The sequence below is a fragment of the Mustela nivalis genome, assembly GCF_964662115.1.
Source record: "Mustela nivalis genome assembly, chromosome: 19".
NCBI classification, from domain to species: domain Eukaryota; kingdom Metazoa; phylum Chordata; class Mammalia; order Carnivora; family Mustelidae; genus Mustela; species Mustela nivalis.
The window spans coordinates 31,924,415-31,940,939 of NC_139038.1; the positions used below are offsets into that span (position 1 = coordinate 31,924,415).

The 16,525-nt window shown below is 48.6% G+C and overlaps 1 protein-coding gene across 2 annotated transcripts in view; it reads left to right on the forward strand.

Annotated features, from left to right (window-relative positions):
- GRIN2A (glutamate ionotropic receptor NMDA type subunit 2A) overlaps positions 1 to 16,525 on the forward strand; it is a 373,499-nt gene that overhangs the window by 309,849 nt on the left and 47,125 nt on the right. For both annotated transcript variants that reach the window (XM_082714121.1, XM_082714122.1), the window contains exon 11: positions 6,815 to 6,975. In XM_082714121.1, coding sequence (XP_082570247.1) covers positions 6,815 to 6,975 — 161 coding nt within the window. The remainder of the gene's footprint in view (positions 1 to 6,814; positions 6,976 to 16,525) is intronic.

Sequence of the window (16,525 nt, forward strand, 5' to 3'; positions counted from 1 at the left end):
GCAAGATGGCAGGACTCACACCTGCCGTCTCCATTCTCCGCTGTAGTGCTGCGAGGGGGGTGGGCTGTGAGTGGCTATTGAGAAAGGCGCACGGGGGAAGAAGAGAGATAAACTGGGTGCATCCTTCCATTGAAATTGTGGGTTCAGCAAACAGACTCTGACTTGCTGCGCTCAGCAGTGTGGGGATTGCTGCTCGGCCGAGATTGTCCAGCTCGTGTATGTGGGTGATCGTCTCTCTTTATAAAATCTCACCAGCGTGTCTTGCTGACATAAGTCTACGTATATTCTTTTGGCATTCATCAACAAACTGCTGAATAGAAAATCAACCATGAAAAGCCCTAACCGCTTTTCTGTGACATACGCTGTGCTTAAAAGAGGCGCAGAGAAGGCCTGTCATCAGGGAGATGATGAGGGGCGGGGGCTGGGTTGGTCTCTCTCTGATGGCTTCCCACTGCGGCTTGAGTAAATGCCAGGCTGCTTCCGGTGGCGGCAGAGCCCTGGATCCTCTGGCCCACCCCCCAGGAGCACACTCCTTCTTGCTCATGAGCCCCCCCCCCCGCCCCCCGACTCCCGCCCCCATGTTCCTTCAGTATCCCAAGCATCTTTCTACCACAGGACTCTTGCACTCTTGGTCACGGGCTCTGCCTCGCATGCTCTCCCCCAGTATCTGTGGCTGGCTCCTGCTTGACTTTCAGGCCTGAGGGGGAATGTCACCTCCTGGGAGAGGTCTTCTCAGCCACTAGGGCAAGCTTTGCAGCCTGAGCTTATACTCCCATGAAACTTAAGTCCTAGTGGAAAGTTATAAGCAACAGGCAAGTAAACAGAAATGGGGGAGGACATCTCAGGCGGGACCAGTATCATAAAGGAGGTGAGACTGATGAGATTAGAGGTGGTGCTTCGGGTAGAGTTAGTTGGCGTGTAGGGGTGCTCAGGACATACTTGTACGTTGAGTGAGAAGTGCGCGGTGTGGAGGACGCGGTGGGCGCCCCATCCAGCTCGCCAGGTGTCCCCTTTTCCAGATCTGTGTGCCCATCCCCCATTTGCTAACAGAGGCTCCTAGCAAAAATCTTCAGAGGGTGTTGACCTTGGTGTCCTGGAACAGTAAAGGCCTGGAGATTGGATTTCCCCCAGTCCTTTCGTTCCCTGTGACCAGCAGCCAACCACTGTGGGCCCCAAACGCCAGCGACTCCATTGCTTCCAGGCGCCCAGGGGACGCTTTCTCTGGAGCTCCCTGTGGGATCAGGTGGAAGCTGAGGCGTTGCTGCAAATCACCCCTCAGTTGGCTTCCTCTCAATCCCTAACCTCCTGCCCGTGTTCTCTTCCGGATCTCCGGAAGCCATTCCTTACTATATGGTGTTCACCCAAGCCTTGGCTCTGGGTTAGCATCTAAAGCTCATGGCACCTGTGAGACAGCAGATCGAGTCAAGAAGGCTCTGTTCCTGTCCCCATCCCCCTGTCCCCCTCCACCACCCGCCACATGTGGGCTGCATGGGCCCCGCCACCTCATTCCTCCCCCTACATGTGGGAGAAGAGGTTGGAGCAAGCGCTATAGGAGACAGCCACCGTGAACGTGCCTTGTAGCCCCTAGAGTCCCCTACGGCTACAAAGCACCGGGCCATGACGCCGTCACACCGTGGGGGCCAAAATAAGCAGCTGGAGGTCCCGCAGAAGCAGTGGGGGCCGCATCTTCAGCAAAGGGTTTCTCAAGAAAGTAGTTGGCAGCCCATGTTGCTTTTTGTTGCCATGTTCAAAGGCAAGGGGAGAAAGCAGTCCCTGGCCACATAGTTTTGGGTCTAAATAACATGACCACTTGTGAAAACGAATTAGAAGCACTAATAGTTTGACTGACCTTCCCTGACTCGGAGACACCCAGGAACAGATCCCACATTCTCGTGGGACACAGCTCGGCCTCCAAGCTCAGAGCGTGAGCGGCAAGCGGCTAGCTCTCTTAATTAAATGCTTGATACAATTAGATAAACAGCAAAATTCTTGGAGTACATAAGCTAAATGCTCCCAGAAGATTAATAGCAGATATCCCAAGAAAGTCTGCAAAACAAAAATCTGTGCTGAATCAATTTATTTTAATACTGTACACGGTGGGCTTCCCTCCCCCCCACAACCTTTTTTTAAATCACCATTACCTATGGAACAACTTGGGTTTATGATGCTTTTCAAGCATTTTGCAGCCTCCGTGCTTGCTGGGAAAAGCACCTTTGAAGCCCACAGTGCTTAGATGAGCTTGGCTTCAATTATAAATAAGCAGATTCGTGGGTAGATGCTCCCCTAGGAATTACTGAAGGAAAGTTGAAATGTTGGTGGGGAACCTTTCCAATGTGCTGGCGATCACTAGGGTAGCGGAGCTCTATCCCTGGGAAGCAGCGTAATGTGGGAAGAGCACTGTCGTCTTCGGGGTCCAGTGAACCTGCGGTCCGATCTCGACCTTGCCGCAACATGGTCATGGGGGCCTCTGGTATGTCCGTATCCCCAAGGCTTAATTTCCTAACGAGAGTGGGGGTGGGTATTAATACCTCTCTGGCAAGGTTGATAGGAGGCTTAGAAATCATCGCCACCCCGTGCCTGGCACATGGTGGATAATCCTATTAGAAGGGCCCTACCTCCTTCCACCTTCCCCTCCTCTTCATCACCGTCCTCCTCCTCCTTCGTGATCAGCCTCCCTGCCCGGTGAACCCCTTCCTCACGTCCGGGGTCTCATGAGCCGCTTCATTAGCGGGCCTTTGGTGATAAAAAGGGGGTTTTCCGGGAGTCTCCTTGGCAGAGGAGCCCTGGCACGTGTCCCCGTGGAGCTGGGCTGTCTCTCAGTGCTGCGTCCAGACTGCTGGGTGGTCACTGGCTGAACAGAGAGGCCTCTGAACCTCACCTCCCTGCTCAGGGCCCCTGCTTGTTTCGTGGTGCAGCCCACCGCCCGCGGGAGAAGACCATACCTGATACACGGGGCTCCCAGGTGCCAAGCCCCTCATTTATAGCCACAGAAGGCAGGTTTTTTGTTTTTGTTTTTGTTTTTTTTTAAGACTTTATTTATTTATTTGTCAGAGAGAGAGGGAGAGTGAGCAAGCACAGGCAGACAGGCAGAGGGAGAAGCAGGCTCCCTGCCGAGCAAGGAGCCCGATGTGGGACTCCATCCCAGGACGCTGGGATCATGACCCCAGCCAAAGGCAACTGAGCCACCCAGGCGTCCCGAAGGCAGGTATTTTTCACGAGTGTATAGTTAAGTGTGTTAAAGGAATGAAGCAATGTCCTGGTCAGTTGCCATGTTTTCCCTAAACGTTTCATTTCCCGTATCTTGCATCTCTACTTCCTCTACCCTAAAGGGCTTGCTTTCAGAGCAAGAAACCCCAAGGAGTTCTCCTGCCCCCAGGCATCGTGATGATATTGCTCTGTGGTCTCAGGCTGAGCGGGGACCTCTCTGCCTCATCCCTTCCTTTCTTGAGCCCACGTTTCTTTCTTTCTGTTTGCACACGGAACCCTCTGGGAGAAGGTGGCGCTGGAAATCATTCCGGTCAAGTACATGGACTGTGTCCTCAGTGGGAGGCCCCAGGATTTAAGAGATGAGCTGCGCTTGCCCCTGTTTTTCACCGTATAGGTCCTGGCTTTTGAGTGAGTCATGAAAATAATTCAGGGGTTGTGACCATTTAAAAAAAAAAAATAGAACATAGCGGATGACGTTAGAATAGATCCCCCATAGGAGAAGTGCCCCACATGGGTGCCCACGTGCGTGTGCGTGTGTGCGCGTGGAGGGGGTAGGCATGAAGGAGTGTCCTGGGCTGTGGACTGTGCCCTGAGAGCCCTCCTTTAAAAAGTTTGACAGCCTTTACATAATGGGAAAGGTTCTTGGATCTCGGTGCTAGGCTGGATTTTGCATGCAGGAAGGGTCCAGTCCAGGCCCGGGAAGCACGGAAATTCATCCCTGAGGTTGAATATCTGTCTCCATCACTGTGTGAAGAGAAACAGGGACGGAAGGAACCCTGAAGAGCTACGTGGCTTCTATTCAGAGGATGGGGACTGGAACGGAAGTCGCTTGGTCCAGGGTTACAACAGTCCACGCCCCCGGAGGGTTGGTGGCTGCTGTTAACAGCTAGATTTACGAATAGCATCATTACTGCAATACCCAGAATTGGTGGCTGCCGTGCCAACGAGCCCATGCCGGCGCCCCCTCCCCACTTGGTGATGAGTTGGGGCACTGCCTGCCACACTAAGTGCAAAGAGCATTTTGCTGTTCGTACGTGGGTGCGCGCGTGCGCACAGACACACACGCACGCACGCAGTCTCCCAATGCAAGGCACCAGCAGCAGGGTCTCATTTGGACAGGGTATGGCCACTTCCCCCAAATGCGGTCGTGGCTGCTTATTACACAGAGGCGTGCCTGATATAGGGGACACGGTTTTCAACTGGAAATTTTAATTAACAGTAAAGCGAAGTGTGAGTCTGGATGGAAGAATGATGTTTTTGATTCGTTTGACTTGGGTCAACTCGGACGCCTTCTCCAGCAGCTCTGAGCTGCACGGAAGACAGGCTGGCTTGCAAGTCGGAGACATCTGTGGATCCCAGGCTTGGTCCCGCCGTGGCTTTGCTGGGTGTCCTTCCCTTCCCTCTAAAAGAGGAGGGGCTGCTAGTGATGGTCTGTGAGGAAAGACAGAGTTCATGAGGACAGGCATACGAAGGGTTGGATTCTGGGCTGCTGCTTGCAAGCAGTGGGATCCTCTACAGGTCAGCTAATCTCTTTGAGCCTCAGTTTCTTCATCTGTAAAATGGAGCCTCCAAATGAGCTACCTGGCAGATTCATCATGAGGATGAAAAGAGCCAACATTTGTAAAGTCCTTGGCGCATGGCTGGCCCCAAGCAAGTCCTCGGAGAGGGTTGGCCATTGTTATCCTTCCTTTATAGATCCAGAATGTCAGACGTCATGGAAAAATGAAGCTCAGGTTACTTTTTTGCCCATGTTAATAGTAAAAATAAAAAATAATGGTAACTATTTTCTTTTAAAGATTTTATGTATTTATTTGACAGAGAGCGTGAGCACAGGCAGATAGAGAGGCAGGCAGAGGCAGAGGGAGAAGCAGGCTCCCTGCTGAGCAAGAAGCTCAGCTTCTTGTGGGACTCGATCCCAGGAGGCTGGGATCATGACCCAAGCTGAAGGCAGCTGCTTAACCAACTGAGCCACCCAGGCGTCCCAATAGTAACTATTTTTGAATGCTTAGTCTGTTGCAGGCAGTATTTTAATTACTTGACAAATTATAATAATTTTAGAACTTCCCGTTGACCCTACAAGGGAAGGACTGGTGTGTTTTCTACTCTAGGGACAGGAAACCATGGGGACCGTGTGAAGTGCTTTATCCAAGGTCCCACCGTTCGTTAATGACAGAACCCGATTTTTTAACCTCTGAACTTGAGCTCACACTTGTACCTACTTCCCTGTGCTGGCGCCAGATTTTATTTCTGTGTCTGGGACTCAGACCCAGGACTCTCGACTCCGAATCTGGTTGGGTTGCCCCAAACAGTGATGTCGTGAACAGATGGTATCAGTCAATCAGGGAAGAGAAGCAGAATATGGGCATCCAACCTTTCTGGAGGCCTGAGAGCCAAGGAAGATGTGGGCATCACCAGGAGGCTAATGGTTAGGAGGAACTTCAGCTCCAGAAATGTTCACGGAGCCTGTCATTGTGTCTGGAAGAGATCAGGCCCCCAATAAGTCTTGGATGCATGCGTGTGTGAATGAATGGGTGAGTGGAGAACGAGAGAATGGCAAACTTGTAGGGGAGGAAAGATAATTTTCCCTCTACCCTTGTAGGTTCTTGGCTGAGACTCCTCTGTAATAAAAGACAGATCGACAGGAGAAAAACAAACATAGGTTTAATAGCACAGATATCTTCTGTACACATAGGACATGTCCAGGAAAACCGAGTACCTCCCTGAAGTGGCCCAAGCCTCCAGCTTGAGCGGTCCCTCCAGCTAACCACAAAAGAGCGATGCCGGAAGCCCGCGTGAGGAGGCCAGGGATGAGAGGTTGTCAGGAAAAGCACAGTTAAACACGGGTGGGGTTATCAGGCAGATTTACGTTGGTGCCTTCAACACTGGTAAAGAGTTTCTATAGTTCAAATCCTCTTCCTTTTCCGGGCGCTGAGGGGAAGACCTCCCTCTAGGTAGAGCTTTTCCTTATCCGTGTAAAGGCCTCTTCCGGAAGGGTTAACTTCTCTCCAGGGCTTCTTTTGTGTCTGCTGTTTCTTAAAAATAGCCAGCCCAAGAAGCCAGCCTCTTATGCCAAGGACGCATATTTCGGGGTGATACGTTCCACGGCTCATCATTTCCTGGGGGAGGTGACGGCAATTGTCCGTGGGATTCAGAGAAGGGAGCGATTGGTGGGGAAAGCAGAAAATTTCACTAGAAGATAGAGAAACGAACCGAGTAAAGCAATACCTTCATTCTAGCCCACTTGGTGTCTCCTGAGTATGGCCCACGTGCCCACCACAAGGCTAGCTCTATAACGGGGTCAAAAAAGTCAATCCAACAGATGTCTCTAGCACACCCAGCCCGGCCCATTGCTGGGCACTGCTGGACAGGTGGGAACGAGAAAGATGCTTTTCCTGACCTCCTAGAGCTCACAGGCCAGCGGCAGGAGTGATTAAATAAAAAAGGAAGCCCACAGATTCTCTGGGTTTTTTTTTTCAGCCGTCCTGTGCGGATGTTGTACATCATGCATATGTTGAACTCTGACACGAGACAGAATGGTGGCTGACTTCTTCTCTCTCTGTCTCTGCCCTGTCTGTCTGTCTGTCTGTCTCCCTCTTTCTCTCTCCAGTTTCAGAGACCTCACGACTATTCCCCACCTTTCCGATTTGGCACGGTGCCTAACGGCAGTACTGAGAGAAACATTCGTAATAACTACCCCTACATGCATCAGTACATGACCAAATTCAATCAGAAGGGAGTCGAGGATGCCTTGGTCAGCTTGAAAACAGGGTAAGGATGGGATGGGTTGGTTTTTGTTTTTTTTTTTCCTTTTTCCTTTTTTCTTTTTTTTTACTCCCTCCGCAGGCCTACCAGCCCGTAAACCTCACAAGAAAATGACTCTCCTCCGTCTTGGTGTTTATTTGCCCTCAGCTCTGTATTTTCTGGAAAGCAGCTGCAGTTAAGATGAACCTCAGAGGAGGGCTGCTTTTGTGCACCTGATACGTATCAAGGGCTTTCCCTCGGAGTTGTGTTAAGGAAAAGCAAAGCCGGGACGCTTTGAAATGGAGAGAGCCAGAGGGTTTTCTTAAAGCGATTAAGAGCTGGGGCCGACTCTGTGGGAGATTTCGGCCAAAGAGAACTGATCTGAAGAGTTTGTGAGCTTCTTGACCGTGCTGAGAGGGACGGGCTATGGGTTCTTATCTGGTTTGGGGTAGGAGTTTTGGGGGGTGCAGCTTTGCGTGAAAGCCGATAGTATCGCATTGACAGAGAAGAGGAGACAGGGAGAGAAAAGCCGTGTGAACTCGTTCTCTCAAAAGCTACGGCTGAGGTTCCCGTCTACCTGTTGGCATCGTAGAGCCTTGCACGCTCGAGATAAGGAGCCGTCTAGAAAAGAGTTGAGGTTGCGAAGCTGGAGTGTGGCTCCCTCCCCCGGCTACTGTTTCTCTGACTCGGGGCAGATGCCTCCTTGTTCCCAGCCTCATCTGTAAGATGGGACTCGTACCCGGAGCTTCAGAATGTCAGGGATGGGCGAAGTGTGTTTCTGGGAGGGTTCCACTCAAAACAAGTCTGTTTCTGATTTAAGTTCGTTCACGAGGGCAAAAACGGATTTCTGTGGGCCACGTGGGTGATGGGGATTCTCGAGCAGTGATCCGTGGCTGTCCTGAGCCCCCCCGGAGCTTGGTCTGCGGCCTCTTCCTCTCGGCCATCCTGCAAGCCCACCGGGGCTGCTCCCTCGTGTCCTGGTGGGGCACACGAGCCCCGTCTGAACCCTCAAGCCTCATCCCTGCATGCTTTCCAGGAGTTTGGGCTGGTGGCATTTTGTCTCTTCAGTGTCTGTGGAATCTCTTTAGTACCTCAGCAGGGACTTGAGAAGCCGAGCCTGTGACTTCTGCACATACCGCTCACACTGGCTTGGGGTGATTTTTAAAAACATCGTATTCGAGCATAACACAAATGCAGAAAAGATACACATGTAGCGTAGAGGGCCTGAGGACTTGGCACAAACTGACCATCCAGGTCCAATCATAAGACCTGGCCAGTTCCCAGAAAGCCCACCACCCCCTTGTCCAGGGGCCGGTCTTGCATCTAAAGCTCTGGATGCTTTTGGCCTGCTGTTCTCACGTGTAAGTGAAATCCCAGCGGACGTTTTCTGTTCTGTCTTCTTTCAGCTGAGCAGGTCTGTTGGGGACATCCTTGCGTGTCCTCCACGGCCCGCCTTTTCATCGCTGCAGGGTCTTTCAGGATGGGGCCAGGCCCCAAGGCCATCCAGCTCTTCTCATCTTGGGGAACGTGGGGGTGGTGTCCCATCCGGGGCTCTGGCGAGGAGGGCTCCTAGCGGTGTTCTCCGCCAGCTCTGTCCCTGCACGAGGGGACATGTCGTTCTCAGTGTGGACCTGAGACAGGACTCGCCAAGCTACAGATGCGCGTATGTTCGATTTTACAAGATACCAGAAAATTCCGACGGCTTTCCGGCTTGAGCCCCACGTGTGGGTTTTGTTTGTTTCTTTCTGCCGCGGTCTTTTCATCAACGTACACTCTGGCTCGGGACAGGCGGCGAATGCAAACGGTGGTTAGAAACCGCGGGTGGAGCCTTGGCTCGCCCCCTCTCCATCCGTCTGTCTCCCAGCACACAAAATGCGTTGTTTTCTTTCTTTTCCCTTTTTTTTAAAAAAAAGAAAAAAAAAAAACAATGCGAACAAAAAGGAACAGAGGAATGGAAACAGTTCCTGGTCATAAATTGTACAAATTGTTTTCGGGAAGCCATGGAATAATTCTGCCATCCATCCCAGCAAACTTGGGCAGATGGCGGGTCTGCCCTATACGCAGTCTTCCGTGTGGGGGACGCTTTGTCCTGTTACAATAAGCTCAGAAACTAGAGCTAGAGGGGTAGGAGTCTTTTTTAAAGAAAGAACTCTGCAGATGCCTCTGTGGCTTAGTTGGTTAAGTGTCTGCCTTCAGCTCAGGTCATGATCCCAGAGTCCTGGGATGAAGTCTCGCATTGGGCTCTCTCCTCAGCAGGGAGTCTGCTTCTCCGTCTGCTTCTCTCCCTGCTCGTGCTCTCTCTCTCTCTCAAATAAACAAAATCCTAAAAATAAATAAATAGATAGATAGATAGATAAAAGAATGAAAGAAAGAGCTCTGCGCACAGAAAGAGCAGGGTGAGGACATGGTCATGCTCTTTCCAGTAGGTTCCGTTTCGAGGGAGTTGAGGTGGGGAAAACCACTTCCTCCTTTAACGAGCTCTGCTTAGCTAACTATGTAAATTAATTAAATTAAATTTTGAACAGAGAGCACATTTACATAATTCAAAATCAAAAGGTGTTGTAGAAAAAGAGAAACAGGGAAGAACTTTCCTGCCACACTGTTTCTCTCCTATCTTGTACCCCCCACAGTGGCCACATTTCCTGAGTATCCTATGTCCCTCCGGATCAGTCAGGGTGTAATTAAAAACCTTCTGCAGTTCCTTTTTTTGAAAACATTATTTTTTTTTTCTGTTGGTTTGTTGGTCTTTTTCTTCCTAATTTACAGATTGGAGAAATAAGTCCAGTTACCAATGGTGTTCCCACCTTTCTTATCTTTTGAGCTTCCAGATGGTGTTTGTTTTTCCATGCTTTTAACAGTCAGATTTATCAATCTTTTTTTAAGTCTTCTGGCTTCTGAGCCCTTCTGCACCCCAAAGGCAGAAAGTTATTTTTCATGCTTGGACGCTATCCTGGGGGAGAGCATGAGCTAGGATTCGAACCCCTCGAGGGATGATGAGAGACGAGATGTCAACACAGAACCATCCCAAGATCCAACCAACTCCATGTGGGTCACGTCTGCTCCTCCTCCTCCAAGACTTCTGTCCTTCAAGTCATGTCATCTCTGTCTTCTTGCTTCTGAGCTCTCCCTTCTCACAGCTCATTTCCGTTTTACGTTTTTGTATTGTATGTGTTAGTCACCATACACTACATTATTAGGTTTTGATGTAGTGTTCTAAGATTCATTGTTTGCATTTAACACCCAGTGCTCCATGCAATCTGTGCCCTCCTTAAGACCCATCACCAGGCTTGCCCATCCCCCAACCCCCTCTCCTCTAAAACCTTCAGTTTATTTCTGGGAGTCCATAGTCTCTCATGGTTCGTCTACCCTTCTGATTCTCTCCCCTTCACTTTTCCTTTCCTTTTCCAAATGTCCTCCATGCTATTCCTTATGTTCCACAAATAAGTGAAACCATATGGTAATTGACTTTCTCTGCTTGATTTATTTCACTCAGCATAATCTCCTCCGGTCCCATCCATGTCCGTGCAAATGGTGGGTATTCATCCTTTCTGATGGCCGAGTAATATTCCATTGTATATATGAACCACATCTTCTTTATTCATTCATCTGAAGGGCATCTTGGGTCTTTCCGTAGTTTAGCTATTGTGAACATTGCTACTGTGAACATTGGGGTACATGTAGCCCTTCTTTTCACTACATCTGTATCTTTGGGGTAAATACCCAGTAGTGCAATTGTTGGGTCATAGGGTAGCTCTATTTTTAGTTTTTTGAGGAATCTCCACACTGTTTTCCAAAGTGGCTGCACCAACTTGCATTCCCACCAATAGTATAAGAGGGTTCCCCTTTCTCCACATCCTCTTCAACATTTGTTGTTCCCTGCCTTATTAATTTCAGCCATTCTAACTGGTGTAGGGTGGTGTCTCAATGTGGTTTTGATTTCGATTTTCTTGATGGCTAATGATGATGAGCATTTTGACATGTGTCTGTCAATCATTTGTATGTCTTCATTGGACAACTGTCTCTTCGTTTCTTCTGCCCACTTTGATTTAATTATCTGTTTTATATGTGTTGAGTTTGAGAAGTTCTTTATAGGTCTTGGATTATCAGGCCTTTGTAGTATCATTTGCGGATATCTTCTCTCATTCTGTGCGTTGCGTCTTTGTTTTGTTGACCATTTCCTTTGCTGTGCAGAAGCTTTTGATCTCGATGAAGTCCCCAAAGTTCATATTTGCTTTTGTTTCCTTCACCTTTGGAGACATGTCTTGAAAGAAGTTGCCATGGCTGATGTTGAAGAGGTTACTGCCTGTGTTCTCCTCTAGGATATGGATAGATTCCTGCCTCATATTGAGGTCTTTTATCCATTTCAAGTTTATCTTTGTGTGTGGTGTAAGAGAATGGTCGAGTTTCATTCTTCTACACATAGTTGTCCAATTTTCCCAGCACCATGTATTGAAGAGACTGTCTTTTTTCCATTGTACAGTTTTTCCTGCTTTGTGAAAGATTATTTGACCATAGCATTGAGGGTCCATATCTGGACTCTGCTCTGTTCCACTGGTCTATGTGTCTGTTTTTGCACCAGCACCGTGCTGTCTTGATGATCACACAGCTTTGTAATAAAGCTTGAAATCAGGCAACATGATGCACCCAGCTTTGTCTTTCTCTTTCAACATTTCCTTAATTTGGGGTCTTTTCTGGTTCCATACAAAGTTTAGGATTGCTTTCTTCCGGCTCTTTGAAGAATGCGGATGGTATTTTGATTGGGATGCTGTTGAAAGTATAGATTGCTCTGGGAAGCAGAGACATTTTAACAATGTTTCTTCTTCCAATCCATGAACATGGAATGTTTTCCGTCATTTTGTGTCATCTTCAGTTTCTTTCATGAGTGTTTCATAGTCCCTTGAGTATAGATCCTTTTTACCTTTTTCATCACAAAATAGGTCATTTTAGAATATGATGCATAGTAGAAAATAATTTCACAAGAGTAAATATCATGGGGATATACTGTTGAAGGAGTGATAATAACAAAATGAACTCCTCGTGTACCCACTACCCAGCTTTAAAAATACAGTCATTCCCCTCCTTTACCAGAGCAGCTCTGGAAGGTAGAGAGAGGAGGCCTATACACCCCTGAATTGTTAAACTTGAGGACATTCCCTTTATGAGGCCCCGGGACCCTAAAATCCAGCAAGCCCTGTCTTAGAAATCCCAGAACATTTAGCGCAGTGGCTGGGTCCCACCTGGGTGCACAGAGGTCTGTGACATCTGCTGCTCTATGAAGACTTGGGTGTGTACCCCAGGGACAGTGGATGTGGAGGCCCCTTTATGGAGCCCGGAAGGGCCTGGAACCCAAGAGAGGCCTTAGATTATGATCAAGAGTCCCAGGTTGGTTTCCATCTGGGTTCTATCATTAGCTAGCCATGACCTTGGGTCAGTCACATCATGTCTCTGAGTCTCAGTTCCCCAGCTAAAAAGCAAACACACTGAACCCTTTGGTCTCTGAAATGGTTCTGATTTCTCTTATCTGTGTCGAACACTTGACCACTTCATTTAGAACTTTCCAGAGATACAAAATCCAGGCAAGCCGTGTACAGAAACATTGTTCCTCATGCAGAAAGAATGTATAATAACTCTCCAAAGGTGCGGGGTCTCCAGGCCTTGCTAAGGAACCACCTCCACCTGAATCACATGGTCACTCGTTAGATGCAAGTTCCTGGGCTCAACACGGGACCTTCCCCCTAGTGCTGGGGAATGAGTCCGCATTTTCACAAGCATCCTCTTGCTCCCGGTGATTTCCATACATGCTGAACTTTTAGAAGCACCGTTCTAAAGGAGTTCGTTCTCTAAACACATTTTCTTGAGGCAACACATAAGAAGTAGACCAGTCAATACAACCATGTAGCTTGTTTCTGGGATTCATAATTGTCCTAAGAGCATTAAGTTTAAGAGAGAAACTTGAAACCAAGTGCAGTTTCATTGTTTCTTGAAATTGAAGATAAATGGAGAGGAACCATCCCAGAAATGATCAGGCCATTCAATGAGAAAAAGTTTGACGTGAGATCGTCGACAGAGATCGGACTTTTCAGGAACAAATCGGTTGGGACCTGTGGGGCTCTCCTGGGCCAAAGTGGTTCATGACTGAACCAGGGTTTCTCAGGAATGTGGCCTGAGCCTCAGTCGGTGGGTGTGCTAATGAGAATGTAGGTTCCTGAGCCACCAGATCCTCAAACTCCAGGGCCAGAGGCCAGTGGAATCTTCAGGTGATTCTCAGGGGGCAGTAATCCACTTTTGAGAACATCTGCTCTAGAAGACAGAGCCGAAGCTGAGATGAGTGGAGGCAGATTTAAATCTACAAATGGGGGTGCCTGGGTGGCTCAGTGGGTTAAAGCCTCTGCCTTCGGCTCAGGTCATGATCTCAGGGTCCTGGGATCGAGCCCCGCATCGGGCTCTCTGCTCAGCGGGGAGCCTGCTTCCCTTCCTCTCTCTCTGCCTGCATCTCTGCCTACTTGTGATCTCTGTCTGTCAAATAAACAAATCAATCTTTAAAAAAAAAAAATAAAATCTACAAATGTTCTGTCATCAGAAGCTGATGTTCTCCGATCAGTTTTGGCAAGTGGGCAAAAGTGCAAGCAAAGTGCTTATGCCAGATTTGAATTAAACAGTCAGTATCCCCAAGACTCCTATGAGCCTCATATTCTAAGACACAGGGGGATGGTTTATGTTTAACTGATGTTCATGTACAGTTATTTGTATGTAAGTTTATGGAACATCCTAAGTTCCTTCAGAAGCATCCACCTTTAGCCCTCGGCCTCTGGGTCCCCCAGCCCAATGGTGCTGGGAAACTGAGGGGCATCTGTCAGCTTCCCTAACATGTAGGAGTCAGAAGAACTGGGAGGGAGGGTTGCCTTGTGACCCTTAGCCATGTGCTACAAGGCTTGCATTGTCCTTGGGGTCTATAGGACAAACCCAGGGGAGCAGTCACAGCTGCTTGCCTGTATCAGAACTGTGTTTGTGGTGCAAGGGGGTGCTGAACCCCTATTCCAGAGCACAGCGTCTGCATCTGGTGCCCCAGATACAGGTCGTCTGTGGTTTTTAAGAGGCTCCGTAGTTGCATATGGGGAGGTGGCATTCCGCCTGAAGCAGATAGGACAGGGAAGAGGAAGGGGGTTTCGGGAGGAGGGCACAGAAGGAGCAGAGGCATGGAAGAAAGTCTGGGCATGTTCATTCAGTTGGAAGTGCCTTTGGGACCGTGTCCTCGTAGACCATTCTCATCTCTGCACTGTTTGAAACCTAACAGTCTATGAGATGGGCCCCAAGTGCTTCACGGGCATAATTTCATTTAATCCTCACAGCACTCTCTCTTTTTTAAAGATCTCTTTATTTGAGAGAGGGAGAGCACACACAATTGGGAGGGGCAGAGGGAGAGAGAAGCTCAAACAGACTCCACGCTGAGCACAGAGGCCAATGCAGGGCTCGATCCCATGACCCTAAGATCATGACCTGAGCTGAAATCTACAGTCAGACGCTCAGCCGACTGAGCCCCCCAGATGCCCCTCCTTGCAGCACTCTAAATTGCTGGGTATCATTATTCTCTCTTTTAAGAGATGAAGAACCTACACTTTAACTAAATTACTCAAAAGGCTATTTGACTACATTGTAGAATTATTAGGGATTATCAGTGTGTTTGGTTCCCCACTTGGCAATGCTAGCTAGGTGGTCGGCTGTAAGTGGTTAGAGCTCAAGGAAGAATTGGAGACTGAAATTATATATGTGTGTAAGTGTATGCTTAATACTGCATATAATATGCATCTGCTGTATACTGTCTGTGTATCACCCAACTATCTGAGAGCTGACGAGGTCATGGCATCCTCAAAAGAAACTGGTCCAGAGATGCAGAGATGGCCAAGGCAGAAGTAGACGGGGAAGGCATAAGGATTGTCCCTGACGGTTAGCTGCTACGTAAAGCATGCTTTTTCCAGGATGCCTTGTGGGCAGGTTTCATTCACTGCATTTTATGGGGCAAGAAGAATCAAACCCAGAGGGTTCATTTTCCGCTGCTGAGTTCAAGTGCAGGCATAGACGTGAGGGTGTGATGACACCTTGTCCTAAGTGGGGTAGCGTCGTCTCCAGAGAAAATCAGATCCACCATGACCTGCTTTCTGAGAGCCACCCCCCACGCTGCAAATAAAGCTACCACATCAGAGTGAGGGATTTTTTTCCTTAAGAAAAAATCAGGAAAGTGCATGCAGTGTTTGGAGTGGATGTGCGTTCTGTGTGTGGTTGCAGTTGTTTTTGTTTTTTTTTTTTTAAGATTTTTTTTTTTATTTGACACAGAGACAGAGATCTCAAGTAGGCAGAGAGGCAGGCTGAGAGAGAGGAGGAAAGCAGGCTCCCCGCTGAGGCAGAGAGCCCAATGCGGGGCTCGATCCCAGGACCCTGAGATCATGACCTGAGCCGAAGGCAGAGGCTTAACCCCCTGAGCCACCCAAGCGCCCTGCAGTTTTTTCTTTTTAAAGTCGATTAAAACTATACTAGTGGATTTTCAAAGCCGATCATAAAGCATCAAAAATAGGGAAGAATGGGGGGGGGTTAAATGGGGTCCCAGGGGCGCCTGGGTGGCTCAGTGGGTTAAAGCCTCTGCCTTCAGCTCGGGTCATGGTCCCAGGGTCCTGGGATTGAGCCCCACCTCAGGCTCTCTGCTCAGTGGGGAGCCTGCTTCCTCCTCTCTCTCTGCCTGCCTCTCTGCCTACTTGTGATCTCTGTCTGTCGAATAAATAAATAAAATCTTTGAAAAAAAAACTAAATAAAATAAAAATAAATAAATAAAATGGGGTCCCAATTCTGGAAACCCAGAGATGGAGACAGAAGGACAGAGAGAGAGAAAAAGGAGACAAAAATAAAGTACACCTGAGGCGCCTGGGTGGCTCAGTGGGTTAAGCCGCTGCCTTCGGCTCAGGTCATGATCTCAGGGTCCTGGGATCAAGTCCCGCATTGGGCTCTCTGCTCAGCAGGGAGCCTGCTTCCTTCTCTCTCTCTCTCTGCCTGCCTCTCAGTGTACTTGTAATTTCTCTCTGTCAAATATATAAATAAAATCTTTAAAAAAAATAATAAAGTACACCAAAATGTTATCAGAAATATTGCCAGATGATGAGACGGTCTCCTTTTTATGCTGGTACGTGTAACAAATGTTTTCTTTTTTTTTAATAATCTTTTTAAAAAATATTTTATTTATTATTTATTTGAAAGAGAGAGAGAAAACTTAAGCATGGGGAGGGAGAGAGAAAAAAGCAGAATCCTCAGCAGGGAGTCCAAGGTGGGGCTCTCGGTCCTGAGCCGAAAGCAGACCCTTAACTGACTTAGCCACCCAGGTTGCCCCTGTAGCAGATGTTCTAGAACATGAGTACCACTTGCAATCCTCAGGGAAAAAAAAATTTTCTTCTGAACCCCCCACTGCATTTCCTCCTGGGGCTTGCCCTGTTTGTACAGCTTGCATCCCGAATCGGCGTGCGTGCAGAATCCATGCCTTGCTTTTCTCGGTTGAGCCTCTCTCATTTCGCTGGACTGTTTTCACATTTAACGA